The following is a 20,023-nucleotide window of genomic DNA, read 5'->3' on the forward strand; positions in this document are numbered from 1 at the left end:
TGCGCTCTGCGTGGGGCTACCCTTGAAAACGGCTCAGAAATTCCAACGGTCGGCGGCCAGGTTGTTAACTGGTGCTCCTTGCAGAGAGAGGTCAACCCTCCTGTTTAAGGAGCTCCATTGGCTGCCGTTCATCTTCTGGTCCCAATTCAAGGTGCAGGTGCTCACCTACAAAGCCCTAAACGGTTTGGGACCTGCCTACCTGCGTGACCGCATCTCCATCTATGAACCCGCACGCTCCGATCATCTGGAGAGACCCTGCTCACGATCCCACCTGCGTCGCAGGCGCGTTTGGTGGGGACGAGGGACAGGGCCTTCTCTGTGGTGGCCCCGCAACTCTGGAACTCTCTCCCCAAGGACATCAGACAAGCCCCAACGTTGGCTGTCTTCAGGAAGAGCCTTAAGACCTGGCTGTTCCAGTGTGCCTTTCCAGAATAGGAAACTCCTGGCATCAAGTCCCAAATGCACTTTGCTAGAGATTCAGGATTATCTGCACATTGCACCTACCATTGCAATACCTCTACATATTACCTGTCAAGTTCAGCACTTTTAAATTTTAACCATTACATTTGGCCCGGCCTTTAGGTTTTAATGGCATCACGGTGTCATTGTTTTACTGTTCTATTGTTTTGCTTGATGTTTTATTATTTGCTTATGAGTTTATTGTGTATTGTATGTTGTTGATTGTCGGCGGCCTTGGCCTTTGTAAGCCGCATTGAGTCCTTTGGGAGATTTTGCGGGGTATAAATAAAGTTAATAATAATAATAATACCATAAATGTCAGGATCCAGTTTCTGGAGCCCAGACTTTGGCGCCGAAAACTAGACTCCTGACACTTCACCCTGATAAGGACCCTGCAGCTGGTGGCCTTGGAGGGAGGCAGTTGCCTGGTGGTGGGAAGCTTTTGCGCGGGGTTTTGGGTTTGGCGGGAGTTCATCATTTGAACAAGTGGGAGTGTATATAAGGGTTTGCCTGACGCGACCAGGCAATCCCGGCTTTCTTGTGTCTTAGTATCTGATAGTAAAGTTCTCTGTTTGATTATGATGGAAGTCTCGTGTAATCATTGAGCCCAGCTATCGTGAGCTGACACATAAATATATACAAACATTAAAATCACTTATATTCACATTAATGTCACAAGGTGTTGCACAAAACATGAGTTTGTAAACATCAGTACTTTTTTGGTTTTAGTATTCTCTGTTCCCATTACCTTAAACATCACTTTGTTTGCTTGGAAGCTACTTTGGTTCAGTAAAAATATGGCTTATTAAACCTTTCTATAATTCATTTTAGAAAGAAAAATCCAGTGAAGGAGAGAAAGGCCACATATACACTGCCATATAAAACCCACATTATCTGCTTTAAACTGGATTATATGGCAGTGTCAGGAGTTGGCAAGTAAATTATTGATTACTTGGTTCCTTCTTCTTCTAACATTGTTTAACTTTTCTGAGAATGCTTCTACACTGCCCATATATGCCAGGATCTGATCCCAGATTATCTGGCAGTGGAGACACATATAATCTTTAAAGCAGATTATCCTGGATGATATAGGGCATTGTAGAAGAGGCCTTAGTGATGCTGAAGTTATCTGCATATTACAATTGGCTTCTTAAACTTCATTAGGGTGGATGCTTTTTCTTCTAACAGGTTTAGAAAGACATCATGGCCTAAGGAGAAGAAGAAGAATTAGGATAAATTGAAATGTATCACATGGCTCTTTCGATAATGGGGAATGGGTTAGTTCTGTAAATCTACCATAAGAATAGCTATGAAAGATTTAAAGAAGTGGGATTGCAGAGCAATTGGTGAAGAACAGAAAAAGCTAGAAATGTAAAGTTTAGAATGGGAGGGGAAAATCATTTATTTGCTTAGCACTCATATACCTTACCGAATGTAAATACTCTTTAGATCCAAAAGGTTGGTATTCCCCTTCTATCACCAATTCATTGTGCATCTTCTTCAGAGGTGGGGAGAACAGTCAGAATTCTTATCTCTCTTGCCTATTGCTGATATTTGGGGTTCATTGTTTATTATCAATTTCTTGTTGCTCCTACAATAATAATTTTTGGATGATCAAGTAGAGATCGCCCTCCCAATTTTGTTTTTCACACAGCCACTACTTCAGTGTGCCACTTGCTTTGGAGTGTTTGGTGATGATGGAGTTGCGACTTTCTAGACAATTTGTTCTGCCAAATCCATGCCCATCCCATTTCTACTTAGTAGTAAATTCCTTTGAATCCCTTTGTAATATTTTGCTGGAAATGGGGAGTTAGATAGTGTGGAATAAGTAACTCATTTCTGTAGAAAATGAAGGAAGGATGAGAAGAACATTCTACAAAACATTTCTGATCAAGAATTCTTCAGTCTTGTGATTCACTGACTAATCTTTAGTCAATCGCTTATAACAAGAAGTGACTGGCTATAGATTAGTCACAAATGACAAGTGTTTGTTAGTTAAAATAAATATATTGTTACATGCTACCTTTCCACACATTCCTTATTAACTTTTAATAACTTTTGCATTTGAAGAAGAAGTGAATAGTGTACATGTGTAAGACTGTAGGTTTTATATAGCAATATTAAATGATCACTCACAAGCCGGTTTTGCTTGGAAATGAATATATTGATTGTATCTCTGCAGCAAAGAAAGACACTACTGACTTTTTCCCACCACCACTTCCTTTTATACACCTTTCCTGCCCATCTCCCCCCTCTTATCAGTTTCCTTATTAGAGCTTGTTGTTTCACAAGTTCCAATACAAGGTTTCCAGCGCCCTCAGCTGGCTTCAAAATGTCACAGATAGAAAAGGCAGCCAGAATGATTCAGTCAGGATGTCACGGAGGGAATTTGTAATGACTTCATGCCGTCAGAAATTGACTCCTGACAACGTGTTGCTGTGGGTAGGGGGGCTGAAGGAAGAGAAGGAGAGATGGAAGGTTGAAAAAGAGGTTGAAAAAACAGTGGGTGCTTTAGAACTGCTGTTCCCATTCTGACAACATTGTAATGTATGTCAAGACATAGACAACAGTTGTATTACGGGCTTTGTTGGGAAACTAAAACTTTGGTCAACTAACTAAGTAATGATAATTTAATACATTTATGAATTCAATTAAGAGCGCTAATGGCAATGATCCAGTATTTGATATTGCTGAATTAATTTCAATTATTTAATACTAGCTGTACCCTGCCACACGTTGCTGTGGTCCTCAGATAAGAGAGGAATTCCAGTTGAAGCAATAGACAGAAGGGACAGATGGAAGGGACATTGATAGATGGAACAGAAGGTAGATGGATAGAACATAGATAGGTTGGTAGGTAGTAGGTAGATAGATATGTAGATGGAGTGATTGATGGATTGAAGGATGAATGGACATACAGACAGACAAAGGGGGGTGGACTGGATGGCCTCTGGGACTCCCAACTGGTTGACCATCTGTCGGGAGGGCTTTGATGGTGTCTTCCTTTACTGTAAAATGAGGTTGGACTGGATGGCCTTTGGGGCCCCTTCCTATACTTCAAAGGGTTGCCCGTGCCCATCCTTCCATGCGTGGCATCAAAGGGCCCCTTTGTTCTCAAAAATATTTTGAAAAGTTTATATAAATTTATAGATATATATTACCAATTATTACATAGCTGTATGGATTCGTTGGGCTAGTTCAATTTTTTGTAGTTCTTTGGGATAGATTTTTATGTGTCATATCATTGACTTAAAGCCTATTAGAGTTGATATATGTATTATTTTGGATTATTATTATTATTATTATTATTATTATTATTATTATTATTATGCTATTTGATCCTATATGCCTGGCAGAATGGGGTTGGAATTGGATGGCCATCTGTTGGGTGGGCTTGAATGTGGTCTTCCTGCCTGACATGAAGAGGGGGTTCTGTATTCTGAGCTTGGGTTATCAAGGGATCTGCTCTGAGCTTGATTGCTTTTGCTTCCGCAGAGTTTCCTTTCTCCCGAATCCATCCCATCAGCGGTAGATTAGTCGGGTCTGGAGAGATATTTTAAGGCAGGCCTGTGGGGATGAGGGCTTTTCCTCCAGCTTCTGAACAGAGAGTCTCCATGGGAGCCTGTTGGCCATGCACATGCACTCCTTCCCTCACTCTCCCTCCCTGAGGCTTAAGTTGGACGTCTTTCTAAGGGGGGAGGGGGGAGAAGTGTTTTTTGGGGTTTTTTTGAGTGGAGAACATGGCTTGCTTGAGATAGTGCCCAGTGTCCAAATTTGGTGTCAATTCCCCCAGTGGTTTTTGAGTTCTGATGGTATCACAAACGAACATTACATTTTTATTTATATAGATTCTAAATATTGACTCTGCCAAGTGAATGTTTTGCATCCTACCCACTTCTCAACTCCTTCCTCAGATTCCCTTTTCTGTTGCATCTTTTAGAATGTAAGTCTGATAGCAGGAACCTTCTTATAGCTGCTTTTTGTAAGCTTTTAGAGTGTTCATTCGTAAAGGAGGAAGGTAAAAGTTCTTTAAATGAATAGCAATATATAAGTAATATAACAATAAATAAGTAATATTCATCTTTCCCCCCCTCTGCATCTGCTTCCTAGCATTTAAGAAACATATCTCAACTGATTCATTTCCTATTATCTCTCAAAGCTGACAGAGTTAGAGTTCCCTCCCAAGAAACTCTTCGGAAACAAGGATGAACGAGTCATTGCAGAGCGCCGGAATCACTTAGAGGTAATAGAATTTCTCTAAAGCGGTTTTATGTAAGTATATTTATATGATTCTGTCTGCTTGACCAATAGGAACTGCAATAGAAATTAAATGGTATATAGGCAACTTTGCAATTGCTGCTGCTTCATTTAAGAGAAGAAATGGCAGTGTTAGATCATACCGTTATGAGACTTGTACATCAGAAATACTGTTCTGCTCCTGTTGGGAAGCATCTTGGGAGATAATAGGAGGTATTTTAATCTTGGAGCTAAGAAGATATACGTGAGTTGATTTTTTAGAATAGCAAGATTTTAAAGAAACCTAGTACTCTGAATATTTATTACTGTCAGTGTTTCAATGTGCAAAGTTGAATGTTAGCAATTCAATGGCCAGATATGTACTAGAGGGAAGTATTGTTCAGGTTAATCCAAGTTTTGGAGCCAAAAAACGACCTTTGGGTCCTAAAAACTGAGGGGCTAGTCAAGCCATCTAGGGACTGGCCAAGAATGGAAAGAAGCAGGGAAGAAGGATTTAAGGATATCTCCTGAATGTCTTGTAAACTTACTATGTTTTTGTTTGAAGTAGTGCAATATAATTATGTAATTATTTCACATCAGTGGTTCCCAATAATTGTACCTCCAGATGTTTTGGACAGCAACTCTCATGATCACTTACCATTGCCCATGTTGGGTTGGACTTCAGAAAATTAAAGCTCAGAACATCTGGAGGAGCTAGTGTTTCTCAACCTTCCTAATGCCGTGACCCCTTAATACAGTTCCTTATGTTGTGGTGACCCCCAACCATAACATTATATTTGTTGTTACTTCATAACTGTAATTTTGCTACTGTGATGAATCGTAATGTAAATATCTGATATGCAGGATGTATTTTCATTTACTGGACTAAATTTATCATAAATACACGGTACGCCGAAATTTGAAGACTGGTGGGGTGTGGGGTTGATTTTGTAATTTGGGAGTTGAAGTTGCTGGGATTTATAGTTCACCGACAATCAAAGAGCATTCTGAACTCCACCAACAATGGCACACAGAACTCCCATAACCAACAGAAAATGCTGGAAGGGTTTGGTGGGCAGTGACCTTGAGTTTTGGAGTTGTAGTTCACCTACATTCAGAGAGCCCTGTGGATGCAAACAATGATGGATCTGGACAAACTTGGCATGAATACTCAATATGCCCAAATGTGAACCCTGGTGGAGTTTGGGGAAAATAGACCTTGACATTTGGGAGTTGTAGTTGCTTGGATTTATAGCTAACATACAATCAAAGAGCATTCTGAACTCTACCAATGATAGAATTGTGCCAAACTTCCCACACAGAACCCCCATGACCAACAAAAAATACTGTGTTTTCTGGTGGTCTCTGGAGATCACTCTGACACCCCTTCGCGACCCACCCAGAGGTCCCGACCCCCAGGTTGAGAAACACTGAGTTAACATATCACCCACATTTCATGAAATTGCTTGAACCTGCTTTATAAAGGCCTCGTATTAGTCTACCTAGCCTGGATAGTCTGTCTCACGCTGGATTTCCATAGTCACTGATGGATGTCATGATTCTTACATTCTTTTGGCTGGAAATGGCAAGAGATTTAAGCTGAGATCTTTGCAATGCATAACTTACTCTTCCAGTGTGTCAAGGCTGTAAAGGTTACTTCAGAACCTCAGTTTTTCAGAACCCAAATTATGTAAACACATGCTTACTGTGCTTTTCCCCAATCATTTATCGGGTATCACTATTTACATTTCATTGGGCTTTATTTATACTCTGTTTTGATGCACCTCATATTTCAAGGAGCGGGGGAAAAAGTGAGATGTCATGTTCAGAACAAAGCTTTATATTTTCTTCTTGCGTTTATAGTGCCATTAAAGTTGATTATAAATAAATGTTTCAAATTGTCAGAGCAGTTATATTTATAATATTACACTACATTTATAGCTGATTGAGGGATCTAAAAAGGATCATACTGGGGCAAGACTGCCAGTGTTTTTCTTTCTCAGCATTCAAAATTGTACTTTAGGGAAGTTGAAGAAAGATTTTCAGGAGGAAAATATCAGTATTGACAGCTTTGACCTTTTTAAACCTGCCTTCTGTCATTCTTTTCGTTATCTGTTGCTTTTATACTGTTTTACCCCTTTTTGCCTAGATTATTCACACAGTCTAACCTGATTGAACATCATGTATTGTTTCTACATCTCTGTGATTGAAGAAAGAACCATTTTTGTATAGAGATTGTTGAATATAGTTGGGAATACTTTAGCCCAGCATGCAGAACTTTGAATGGGTCCATCTAATGCACAAAAAAGGAAGGAAGGAAGGAAGGAAGGAAGGAAGGAAGGAAGGAAGGAAGGAAGGAAGGGTTGAAACAAGTTAGTGGAGGGCCTTGTGTGTTTTGAACCAAATACAAGACAAGGGCTTGCGTGACAGTACAGCTGCAGACAGTTTAGAACAGGGGTCCTCAAACTACGGCCCAGGGGGCGGATATGGCCCTCCAATGTCATTGACCCAGCCCTCGCTCAGGGTTAACCTAAGTCTGAAAGTGCTTGAAAGCACACAAGAACAACAACCCTATCTCATTAGCCAAAAGCAAGCAAACACTTCCCACTGAAATACTAATAAGTTAAAATTGTTCTTCATTTTAATTATTGTATTGTTTTAAAATGTTTTTTGCAGTACAAATAAGATATGTGCAGTGTGCATAGGAATTCATTCATTCTTTTTTTCAAATTATAATCTGGCCCTCCAACAGTTTGAGGGACTGTGACCTGGCCCTCTGTTTAAAAAGTTTGAGGACCCCTGGTTTAGACCATTACTTCCTGAACAAATGAACACTTCTCAAGTTGTCACTTATTAAAGAAGTTGGGTTTTTCTGACCATGTTGAAATTGTGCACAATACACAGTAGTTTCAGTTTAACCCTTTCAGCAACAAGTATTTCATGTACAATAATGTTACTTGTCACAAAATGACGGCCATTGGCTGCAGTAAAATGGGGTTGGAAAGAAAATTGTTGCATTTTCCAAACTATTGTATTTGTCCCTGTAGTTAAACATCTACAGCGTATCACTGTTTCTATGCAAAATATAAAATACTACGTAATTTACCTTCAACTTTAAAAATAGTTATTCAGAATGTATTTTGATTCCTATAATTGCATTTTGTCTCATACTCTCATAGGTCACATCATGTGGTATAGGTGGTTTGCAGTTTTACTCATATATGTACACTTCCCTGATAGCTTTTTAGTGTGAAAGGCATTGACAAGCACATACTCATAGAACTTCATAGATATCTTTGGAGTAGTCTAAAATAAACACTAGAAATATGAAGAACTCTATATTTATTTATTTAGAGTTTTTATAACCCGGTCTTCTTGACTTCCGAGGAGGGACTCAGGCCGACTAACAACATAAGATTCAATACAATAAGAAAAGCATTATAAATCATCAATATAAAATACATTAAAATACAAATCATACAATTCATACAAGTTACAGCAAAAATCAGTTCATCAGAATGAAACACAAATTCATCGCCATCCGCCAGAAAGGTCAGCAGTTATTGACTCTGTCATCACTCTGCAAATGCAGTATCCCAAAGCCATGTCTTTACCAGCTTTCTAAACGTCAGGAGGGAAAAGGCAGATCTAATCTCCATCGGGAGGGAGTTCCAAAGCCGAGGGGCCACCACCGAGAAGGCCTTGTCCCTCGTCCCCACCAACCGTCAGGAGGGAAGAGGCAGATCTAATCTCCATCAGGAGGGAGTTCCAAAGCCAAGGGGCCACCACCAAAAAGGCCCTGTCCCTCGTCCCCACCAAACGCGATTGCGAAGGCGGTGGGACCGAGAGCAGAGCCCCTCCAGAAGATCTTAACAACCTTGATGGTTCATAGGGGAGAATCCGTTCAGACAGGTAAATAGGGCCAGAGCCGTTTAGGGATTTATAGGTCAACACCAGCACTTTGAATTGTGCTCGGAAGCTGATTGGCAGCCAGTGGAGCTGGCGCAACAGAGGAGAAATCTGCATCATTTGTATTTACGAAATTCATGCAACCCTTATTAGATTCTAAAGTGTTTTGAAAAATTTGTAAGGGGTCCAAGTCATATCTATTAGATTTCCGAAAATGTTCTTAGTTTTATTGTTATGTCATTTTAAAAACCTAAAAGAGTTAAGCTAATGCTATACCGGGTGGAGAAGGAGGCCCCGCGGAACTTGGAGCGGCTCTTCTCTATCCGTCGTCTGCCGTTACGTGAGCATGCCCTGTCCCACACCGGGGCTGGGGTGAGCTGCGTGTCCGGCAAAAGAGGAGGGTCCTCTGAGGGCTGCAAGAAGGCTCTGCGTTGCATTGCGGCTGAGGTATGCCATGTATATGCAAACACACATATACACAAATATACACATACACACACAAAACCCATACACACAGACTGGGCCACAGCAATGCGTGGCCCGGGGGGGGGGGGCTAATAATAATAATAATAATAATAATCTGACGAGATTGACGAGAAGCAACTGGAAAAGCTTACACAATATGAGAATTTATAGACCAAACTGCAAAGACTCTGGCACAAGCCAGTCAGGGTGGTCCCAGTGGTGACCACCCTGGGTGCAGTTCCTCGAGACCTTGGCTTGCACTTAAACACAATTGGCGCTGGCAAAATCACCATCTGTCACCCTACTGGGATCTGCACGCATTATTTGCCAATACATCACACAGTCCTAGACACTTGGGAAGTGTTCATTGTGTGATCCAATACAACAGCCAGCAGAGTGATCATGTTTGCTGTGTACTAATCTTGTTGTGTTTCAAATAATAATTTGTATAAATAAAAATGTAATGTTTGTTTGTGGGATTAACATAACTCAAAAACCACTGGATGAACTGATACCTAATTTGGACACAATACACCTATCAGGCCAACAAGTGACCATCACTCATAAAAACACAGAAAAACACAGCGGGACTTTAAAAGCCATAATAATAATAATAATAATAATAATAATAATAATAATAATCCTTTATTTATAACCCGCTACCATCTCCCGAAGGACTCGGTGCGGCGTACAAGAGGCCGAGACCCAATACATCAATAAACAACACAACAACAATAAAAAATTAAAAATACATTATAATGCATGCGCAAAGCCATATATATATATATATATATATATATATATATATATACACACACGCAAACACACACATATACACAAATATACACACACAGAAAGCACATATACACAGACTGGGCCACAGCAATGTGTGGGTTCGGCTAGTGTGTGTGTGTGTGTGTGTGTATTCAGGTAAGGGAGCTGTAGAAAGCATATTAAGTTTCCAGTTACTAATTGATATTTTGTCAAATTATTTATTGATAGTTTGGTAGAAGAATGAAAAATTGAAACAATTGACAAATTGCTCCACGTGTTCTCTGCCAGCCTTGAAATTGGGTATCTGTCTGTTTTCCTGTTTACTCTGGTAAGCAAAAAGTTGCCTGCAGGCAATCTGACAAAATGTCATTGCTTGCAGGCAGTGAGTACAAATCTGGTAGTTACAACGTTCAGCCTTGTTTCTACATATAAAACAGAACACGGCAGGCATCACAATAGCATGGCATGCCTGTTGCCAAATAGGACACACGGTGGCCCCATCGTCTATCCTGTGATGTAAACTCTCCCTTCCATGCCATTTGAGAATACTGTAGAGTTAGTCATCCAGTGGGAAAGATCCATATCCATGTGATTTTAATATGTATGTTAGCCTCCCAGTAGCAGGGATCAGTGAAGAAAATCTTTCTTTATCAGGGAAGGGGAAATAAATGGGATATTTATTTGTCGTGTCAGGGCAACCAGTCAATTATATTACATTTCTAACAGAACAAAGCAAACAAACAGGCAAAATAGAAAATTTGCGAGCTTGATAGTTGACTAAATGTCCTTTGACCAGTAGCTGGCCACTTGGAGGGCTTCTGGTGTTGCTGCAAGAAGGTCCTCCATTGTGCATGTGGCAGGGCTCAGGTTGCATTGCAGCAGGTGGTCAGTGGTTTGCTCTTCTCCACACTTGCATGTCGTGGATTCCACTTTGTGACCCCATTTCTTAAGGTTGGATCTGCATCTTGTGGTGCCAGAGCGCAGTCTGTTCAGCGCCTTCCAAGTTGCCCAGTCCTCTGTGTGCCCAGGAGGGAGTCTCTCATTTGGTATCAGCCATTGGTTGAGGTTCTGGGTTTGAGCCTGTCACTTTTGGACTCTCGCTTGCTGAGGTGTTCCAGTGAGTGTCTCTGTAGATCTTAGAAAACTATTTCTTGATTTAAGTCGTTGACGTGCTGGCTGATACCCAAACGGGATGAGCTGGAGATGTCTCTGCCTTGGTCCTTTCACTATTGGCTGCTACTTCCCGGCGGATGTCAGGTGGTGCAATACCGGCTAAGCAGTGTAATTTGTCCAGTGGTGTAGGGCGCAGACACCCCGTGATAATGCGGCATGTCTCATTAAGAGCCACATCCATTGTTTTAGTGTGGTGAGATGTATTCCACACTGGGCATATCTCACCACACTAAAACAGTGGATGTGGCTCTTAATGAGATATGCCGCATTAAATGGAAACACGCCAGCATTACAGTATTGAGTAAAATCTCCCACAATTTTGTATCCACATGATAACGAAGAATTGTAAGAGTTGTAGTCCGAAGGAGTACTGCGTTTCTCACTGAGATGAAAGCACCTTAGTTAAGATCCTCTTTCATTGATCTAAAAGGATAACACCCAAACACAAGCGTCTTAGCACGGGAAGTAAAGCCATTGTCTTTTCTCTAGCATACGTTTTTGACAGTGTAGTTACATTGGATCCCACAATTGCTTGACCAACTATACAACAGTTGTCATTGCTATACACTCACCTATTGCATAACAATCAAAAGATCACTTGTCTACAACATCTCTGAAAGGGTCTTTGCAAAGTCTTGTGGAATGACGGTTTGAAGTAGGAACCGCACTTAATGCAAAACAAATACAATTTTTTTGCTTTCATAGTGCTCTAATAAGCTTCTGACCTATGACTAAATCCCCATTTTTAATCAGCAATTAATTTTGTGGTCTGTGTGAGCTTGCTGCACAGTAACATTCTGAATGAATTGTTCAGCAGTTTTTAAGTACTGCAATTTTAACTTTAAGAGCCAAGCTTGCTTGATTAAATCTGCCATGACTGACATTGCCAAGAATTTTCCTGATTAAAGTTAATGAATAGAACTTAACGTTGTTTATCCATTCATTCCATTTGAGAAGTATAAATAGGGGAAGGAATTATTTGTCTCTTTTTTAATGTACTTGTAAAATGTGTGCATTTCAAGAGGCTGGGGGATTGAAAGCATGGGAGTCCCATATTTTATATTAAAATTATTGGAAAGTGAAAAAGAAAATACTCTTTCTAAAATGTTTGATCCATTTCTTTATAAGAAGTTTTTTTAAAAAATACTTTCCTTAGATTTTTTTTGTTAGAAAATAATAATAATAATAATAATAATAATAATCAAACCAATGCCATCAAAGCCAGAATTGAAAAGTCGACAACAGATCCCAAATGTAGACTCTGCAAAGAAGCAGATGACACAATAGATCATATCCTCGGCTGCTGCAAGAAGATCACGCAGACAGATTACAAGCAGAGGCACAACACCGTTGTTCAGATGATTCATTGGAACTTGTGCCACAAATACCATCTGCCTGCGACAAAGAACTGGTGGGATCACAAGCCGGAAAAAGTTACAGAGAATGACCACGCCAAACTCCTCTGGGACTTCCGAATTCAGACAGACAGAGTTTTGGAGCATAATACTCCTGACCTCACAATTGTGTTAAAAAACAAAGTATTGATCGTCAATGTCGCAATCCCAGGTGACAGCAGGATTGAAGAGAAACAACTGGAAAAGCCGACATGATTTGAGGATTTAAAAATCAAACTGCAAAGACACTGGGTGCAGTGCCTAAAGACCTTGGTCTGCACTTAAACACAATTGGCACTGACAAAATTACCATCTGCCAGCTGCAGAAGGCCACCTTACTGGGATCTGCACCCATTATTCGCTGATACATCACACAGTCCTAGACACTTGGGAAGTGTCCAACGTGTGATCCAATTCAACAGCCAGCAGAGTGTCCGCTGTGAACTCATCTTGTTGTGTTTCAAATAATAATAATAATAATAATAATAATAATAATAATGTATTGTCGGAGGCTTTCATGGCCAGAATCACTGGGTTGTTGTAGTTTTTTTCGGGCTATATGGCCATGTTCTAGAGGCATTCTCTCCTGACGTTTCGCCTGCATCTATGGCAAGCATCCTCAGAGGTAGTAAGGTCTGTTGGAACTAGGAAAAAGGGTTTATATATCTGTGGAATGACCAGGGTGAGACAAAGGACTCTTGTCTGCTGGAGCTGGGTGTGAATGTTTCAACTGACCACCTTGATTAGCATTTGATTGCCTGGCAGTGCCTGGAGCAATCTTTTGTTGAGAGGTGATTAGATGCCCTTGGTTGTTTCCTCTCTGTTGTGCTGTTCTAATTTTAGAGTTTTTTTAATACTGGTAGCCAGTTTTTATTCATTTTCATGGTTTCCTCCTTTCTGTTGAAATTGTCGACATGCTTGTGGATTTCAGAGGCTTCTCTGTGTAGTCTGACATGGTGGTTGTTGGAGAAATCCAACATTCTCAACAAAAGATTGCTCCAGGCACTGCCAGGCAATCAAATGCTAATCAAGGTGGTCAGTTGAAACATTCACACCTAGTTCCAGCAGACAAGAGTCCTTTGTCTCACCCTGGTCATTCCACAGATATATAAACCCTTTTTTTTCTAGTTCCAACAGACCTCACTACCTCTGAGGATGCTTGCCATAGATGCAGGCGAAACGTCAGGAGAAATGCCTCTAGAACATGGCCATATAGCCCGAAAAAACCTACAACAACCCAATAAGAATAATCAACTTTATTTATACCCTGCCACAGGGCAGCTAACAAAAGGCCAGGCCCAAAAATACAATACAGCAAAATAAAATACAAGATGCAGACAATAAAATTGCATCAGAATAAAATACGTACAGCAGCAAAATAAAATAAATAAAGCAAGTTAACACACTATAAAATCGAACAGAATTAGAATATCATCAGTAGTGACTTAGGAAACCATAGATCAGTGGTTCTCAACCTTCCTAATGCCGCGACCCCTTAGTAAAGGTCCTCTCCTTGCGGTGACCCCCAACCATAACGTTATGTTAGTTGCTATTTCTTTAATTTTGCTACTGTTATGAATCGTAATATAAATATCTGATATGCAGGATGTATTTTCATTCACTGGACCAAATTTGGCACAAATACCCGATATGCCCAAATTTGAATACTGGTTGGGTTGGAGGGGATTGATTTTGTCATTTGGGAATTTTGGAGTTGCTGGGATTTATAGTCCATCTAAAATCAAAGAGCCTTTTGAACTCCACCAATGATGGAATTGAATCAAACTTGGCACACAGAATTCCCATGGCTAAGAGAAATACTGGGAGAGTCTGGTGGACACTGACCTTGAGTTTTTGGAGTTGTAGTTCACCTACATCCAGAGAACACTGGACTCAAACAGTGATGGATCTCGATCAACTTGGCACAGATAATCAATATGCCCAAATGTGAACACTGGTAGAGTTTGGAGAAAACAGACCTTGCTATTTGGGAATTGTAGTTGTTGGGATTCATGGTTCACCCACAATGAAATAGCATTCTGAACCCCACCAATGATAGAATTGGACCAAACTTCCCACACAGAACACCCATGACAAAGAGAAAATACTATGTTTTCTGATGGTCTTTGGTGACCCCTCTGACACCCCCTCACGACCCCCACAGGGGTCCAGACCCTTAGGTTGAGAAACACTGCCATAGATGCAGATGGCTACGCAAGTTCTATCAAATAGCTACAGCATCTTATGTAAAACTAGTGGTTCCATTTTATCCAGTGTGTGCTGCTATCAGAAGAACTTGTATTTGGTATTGAATCAGATACTATGGCTTTGCTTTTTAATCAAATGCCTGAGTATAATATACAGTTTCCCATGCTGTAAAGCCAACAGAAACAGCAGTTTACTTATTTTAAAGGTTACAGAATCCCTCTGCACTGTTTAGCATTTTGAAATAAAAAACATCCCCTTTTCAAAACCAGAAGGTTGGTTTTCTTGCCCACCAGGTTTTCCCACACCGTCTGTAAGACCTTTCCAGCATTTTTCAAGTCATATAGTTATGAGTTATGGCTTTATTGTCTTATCAGTCAATTTTGATTTCTGCTCATGGTTCTGATAATCCTTTGCTCCTCTTAGACCTTTGCATTGCTGACATAATATCAAAAGGGATGGTGTTGCCCTGATGCAGTACTCTTTCAGTCTTCCACTCTTATCGTACAGACACAGGAGCTAAGCAAGGTCAGCTCTGATTAGTATTTGAATGATCACCAATAAATGCCAAGTGTTGTGGTATAGATTTCAGAGGAAGGAACTAGAAAAACTGCCTCTAAGGATTCTTTGCCTAAGAAAATCCTATGAAATTAATGAAGCTGCCATCAATTGACAAGCATAGGATAGGCACACATTTGTCACTGTTGTATTTTATCTTTCTTGAAACTGCACATGTTTTAATATCATAACATGCTAGTGGTTTGGTTTATTGAGTGGTGGACAGGTTCATCAAGTTAAAGGAGAAAGTCTAGAAAAAAAACATTACAGACAGTCACCGTGTTGAGACTCGGCATTCTGGCACCATACCTACTAGTAGTAGTAGGAGGAGGAGGAGGAGGAGGAGAAGTGATGCAGAAGCAGACACCCCGGGTTAGAAACATCTGATTTACAAATGACTTATAGTTCAGAACAGGGTGAGAAAACAGGAAGTGAGAAAAAATATATCCATAGGAAGGGAAATTGACTCTTGAAAGAATTATCATGGGAGAAAAGGTGTCTTCACGGAAGCTTTGTCGCCAATCCTTGTTTCCACAACAAGTGGAATTTACAACTCCAATTGTCACCGGTGGAGTGGCGGCACAGCAGATTAAACTGCAGAGCTGCTGAACTTGCTGACCAAAAGGTTGTAAGTTTGAATCCGGGGAGCAGGGTAAGTTCCAGCTGCTAGCTCCAGCTTCTGCCAACCTAGCAGTTCGAAAACATGCAAATGTGAGGAAATCAATAGGTACTGCTCCAGCGGGAAGGTAGCGGTGCTCCACACAATCATGCCAACCACATTTTCCTTGGAGGTGTCTATGAACAACGCCAGCTCTTAGAAATTGAGATAAGCATCACCTCCCAGAGTCAGACATGACTAGACTTAATGTCAAGGGGAAACCTTTACCATTACTTTTTAATTGTCACAGGGACAGAAAGTGAGGTGAAATCTTCTGAATAATAATAATAATAATAATAATAATCCTTTATTTATACCCCGCTAACATCTCCCGAAGGACTCGGTGCGGCTTACAAGAAGCCGAGGCCCAACACATCAATAAAACAACAGCATAACAATTACAACAATAAATAAACTCATAAAACAAGCAATAAACATTAAAACAATAGCAATAAACATTAGACAATAACACCATGACACATTGAAAACTAAGGCCGGGCCAAATGTAATAATTAAAATTTTAAAATGCTGAGCATGACAGGTGAGATGGATAGGTTTTTGGAGATAAGTGCGGTGTGCAGACTATCTTAATCTCTAGTAAAGTGCAATTAGGACATGATACTAGGAGTTTCCTATTCTGGGAAGGCACACTGGAACAACCACGTCTTCAAGCTCTTCCTAAAAACTGCCAATGTTGGGGCTTGTCTGATATCCTTGGGGAGAGAGTTCCAGAATCAGGGGGCCACCAGGGAGAAGGCCCTGTCCCTCATCCCCACCAATCGCGGTTGCGATGCAGGTGGGATCATGAGCAGGGCCTCTCCAGATGATCGGAGAGATTGTGTGGGTTCATATACAGAGATGCGCACAGGCAGCAAAAGAAATACCACAGGGGTGTTAACCATTCCCTGTGGTATCCAAAGCTGGAGTTATACTTAAAAATGTATCTGTTCCAACTCATGTGCAAATTCAACTTGATAATAAACTGACAGAACCTCTCTTGTTCATAACTCGGAGACTGTGCACTGTTTAGTACTTTTTCCACAGTGCAACAAGATCGGACATGTTTTAAGACTCAAAACTATCAAAGAACTCATGTCATTCTCAGTTTACTTGCACCCAATAGGAGCAGAGGCAGAAAATCCTCAGGCTTACAAATCTTCCATATTAAGCAGGACACCTGAGAATGTCTTGTATCAGGGCATCCAGAATCCTATCTACAAAATAACAAAATGTGTGTATGTGGAGTAGGGGGGATTTCTTATGTAGCTAAACCGGTTTCAAACAATTATTTTTGTTTATATTTTCAGTTTACCATGTGCCATTTCATAGAACTAGCTAAAATTGAGTTTATGAATGATATAGATATTTCATGATATTAACTGATTGGTGTAAATAGAACTCAGTGTTTGCCAGTTATAAGTTTAATAAGCTAAATGACTCATGGACTTTATGCTGAGCCTGAATGGTTGTGTCTTCCTAACTCACAGGTATATACAATAAGAAAATAAATAGCAGAACATGCTTTTGAGTTTTACAGAATTACAAACTCGAATGCATTTATTAGTGGCTTGTATAAACCTCAGAATTAGTGTGAGCCTAGCATCTTTTCAACCTGATCTTATGCATGTTTATGTAATAATAATAATCATCATCATCATCATCATCATTATCTTTATTTATACCCCACTCCATCTCCCCCAGGGGGACTTGGGGCGGCTTACATGAGGCCACGCTCATCAATACAATAACAATATTACAGAAACATAACAAACCAGAAAATAAAATACATAAAAAGCAAAAACCAATATAATAGACGACACAGCACTATAAAATCAAATGTTAAAACACAAAGGATACTTGGGTGTTATACATCACGTGATACTTCCATTTTGTTATATACATTACTCTCCCAAGGAAGGTTCAATTCTGAAGTAAGAAACTCTGATCCAACTTTAGGCTAGATCTACACTGCCATATAATTCAGATTATCAAAGCAGATAATCTGGGTTTTATATGGCAGTGTAGATGGGACCTTACTTTGCATAAACACAGTAACAATCCAGATATCAAAACATGCTTAGTGTTGTTTTTCCTCATAGGCCTCTGTACAAATCAGTTTACAACGAGTATTCAGAAATCCCAAATTGTAGTTGTAATATCTAAAATCGTCTTTATTTACAAATACCACTTTGACAGCTTGAAGCAAATCTATCACTATAGAATGTTCTTGGTACCCAAACATGTCTACTCTTCCTACTTCATAGTTCAGTTTTATTATTTTGTCACTAAATTAGTATGTAAAAATTCAAGATTTCTTCTCTTTATTTCCCAGGTATTACCATATTTACTTAAATCTAATGCTTGCCATTTTTTGGCTAAATTACCTTCCCAAAATTATGGTGCATATTAGATTTGCATAATATGATAATCTTAGTGCTGGGCCAAAGCAAAAAGGGAAGCTGCTTCAGGAGCATCTGGAGCTCCTATTTGAGGAACATCATCTCTAAGTCAATTGCCATGGCTCAGTGCTCTGCAATGCTGGGATTTGTAGTTTGGTAAGGCATCAGCATTCTTTGGCATCTGCCATGATCTCAAAACCACAGCGCCCATGACCCCATAGCATTGGGAAGAGCTGCAGAATCAAAGCAAACTGCAGAATCCAGTTACTTATTTGGGACTGGGGTGAGCTGTGTAATATTTTTTGCTGTTCAGGTTGCTTCATCTCCTTTATCTTAATACCAATGTCCTCTTTTGTTTTTGTTTTGTTTTGTTGTTGTAAAAAAATCTGAATTAACCTCTTCTAGTTAAAGAAAGTAAGAATGAACTACGAGGGGTATTTTTTAAGTAAGGTCAGTTTGAACATAAGTACACAACGAAAGTTTATTTCAAAAAGGTAAATTTATTTTCAGAAAGTCATACTTCACTCTATTTTTCGACATAGTTGCCAAGTTTGTTCAAACACTTATCATACCCCTGAACCAATTTTAAAATACCCTCTTCATAAAAACTTGCCCCCTGCTCCGATAACCAAATCGTCTGTAATCAAAGAAGGGCAACCGGAGCAGTCCTCATCATCATGGACGTTATCACGGCCATCTTTGAATTGTCGTACCCACTTACGCACTTTGCTTTTACTCATAACAGTATCACCGTACACTTCACAAATCTGTCGATGAATTTCTGCAGCAGGCAGGTTCCTTGCTGACAAAAACCGTATCACTGAGCGAACCTCACATGTGGAGGGTGAGTTGATAGTCTTAAACATTTTTAAAGCACAGAACAGAACCGTACAGGTTAGCTACAGAGCGGAAACTGAGCACAGTTGTTCCCGAGGCATGCCGGTACACGACGCACGCGCTCGTTGCTGTATGCGCGCAAACTACTAGTGTCTACAACAAAACGGACCTTACTTAAAAAATACCCCTCGTACTTTAAAAATAGTAACAATCGAGATATTTAGTTGTTCTAGTAGACTTTTACACAACTATGAAGCGCTGTCAAAGCTATGAGTTGGATGTCAATTCAAAAAGAATTATTAAAAAATTGTTTCGGATTCCAGTGCTAAGACTTTAGAAGAATTGCTTTAAGGCAGCATCTTGTTATCTTAACTATTCTGCTTTTATTAGAAGCCTCAAATAGCATCCCTTCTCCTCTTTTGATTTTCTAGTTTGATTTCTCAAAGGTTTCTATTTTAATTTTGCATCTTAGTTTTAGAAATCGGTAGATAAACATGCACAATTAGCATGATTAACAAACAGAGAGTAATAAATGTGTTTTCTTAACTCATTTATTGTGTTTGGTAATCATTTTGATAAATATATATTAGTCATTAACTACATCCTTCTGGAAACAATTTTGTCAGAAAGCGCTGTTTGTTTTGAAATCATTTATGTGTCGATATAAAAATATTGAACACACATATATTTTCACTACTTTTTAAAAAGTGGCAGAGGGCTGTGGATGATGTTCATCTTAATGGAAATCGAGAAAGAAATAACTCGTGGTTTGGTTTGCCTTTGTTTTTACTTTTTGGCAGGTTCCCAATAAAACCTAATCCAATCTCCTCTGATGTTAGATTGGGACAAATCCTTCATTTACACTGGCTGAGTGTATGCCTGCACAGCTTCAGAAATGTTCAGAGCTCAAGTGTATCAATAAAAGGAGCACTCAGGCAAAAACACAAGATGCACTT

The 20,023-nt window shown here is 39.8% G+C and overlaps 1 protein-coding gene across 3 annotated transcripts in view; it reads left to right on the forward strand.

Moving 5' to 3' along the window:
* The window catches only part of KIF16B (kinesin family member 16B), a 197,056-nt gene that overhangs the window by 163,610 nt on the left and 13,423 nt on the right, over nucleotides 1-20,023 (forward strand). For all 3 annotated transcript variants that reach the window (XM_067469750.1, XM_067469744.1, XM_067469745.1), the window contains one exon: nucleotides 4,619-4,702. In XM_067469750.1, the coding sequence (XP_067325851.1) occupies nucleotides 4,619-4,702 (84 nt within the window). The remainder of the gene's footprint in view (nucleotides 1-4,618; nucleotides 4,703-20,023) is intronic.

This window comes from Anolis sagrei, chromosome 1, assembly GCF_037176765.1.
Source record: "Anolis sagrei isolate rAnoSag1 chromosome 1, rAnoSag1.mat, whole genome shotgun sequence".
Classification (NCBI taxonomy): Eukaryota; Metazoa; Chordata; class Lepidosauria; order Squamata; family Dactyloidae; genus Anolis; species Anolis sagrei.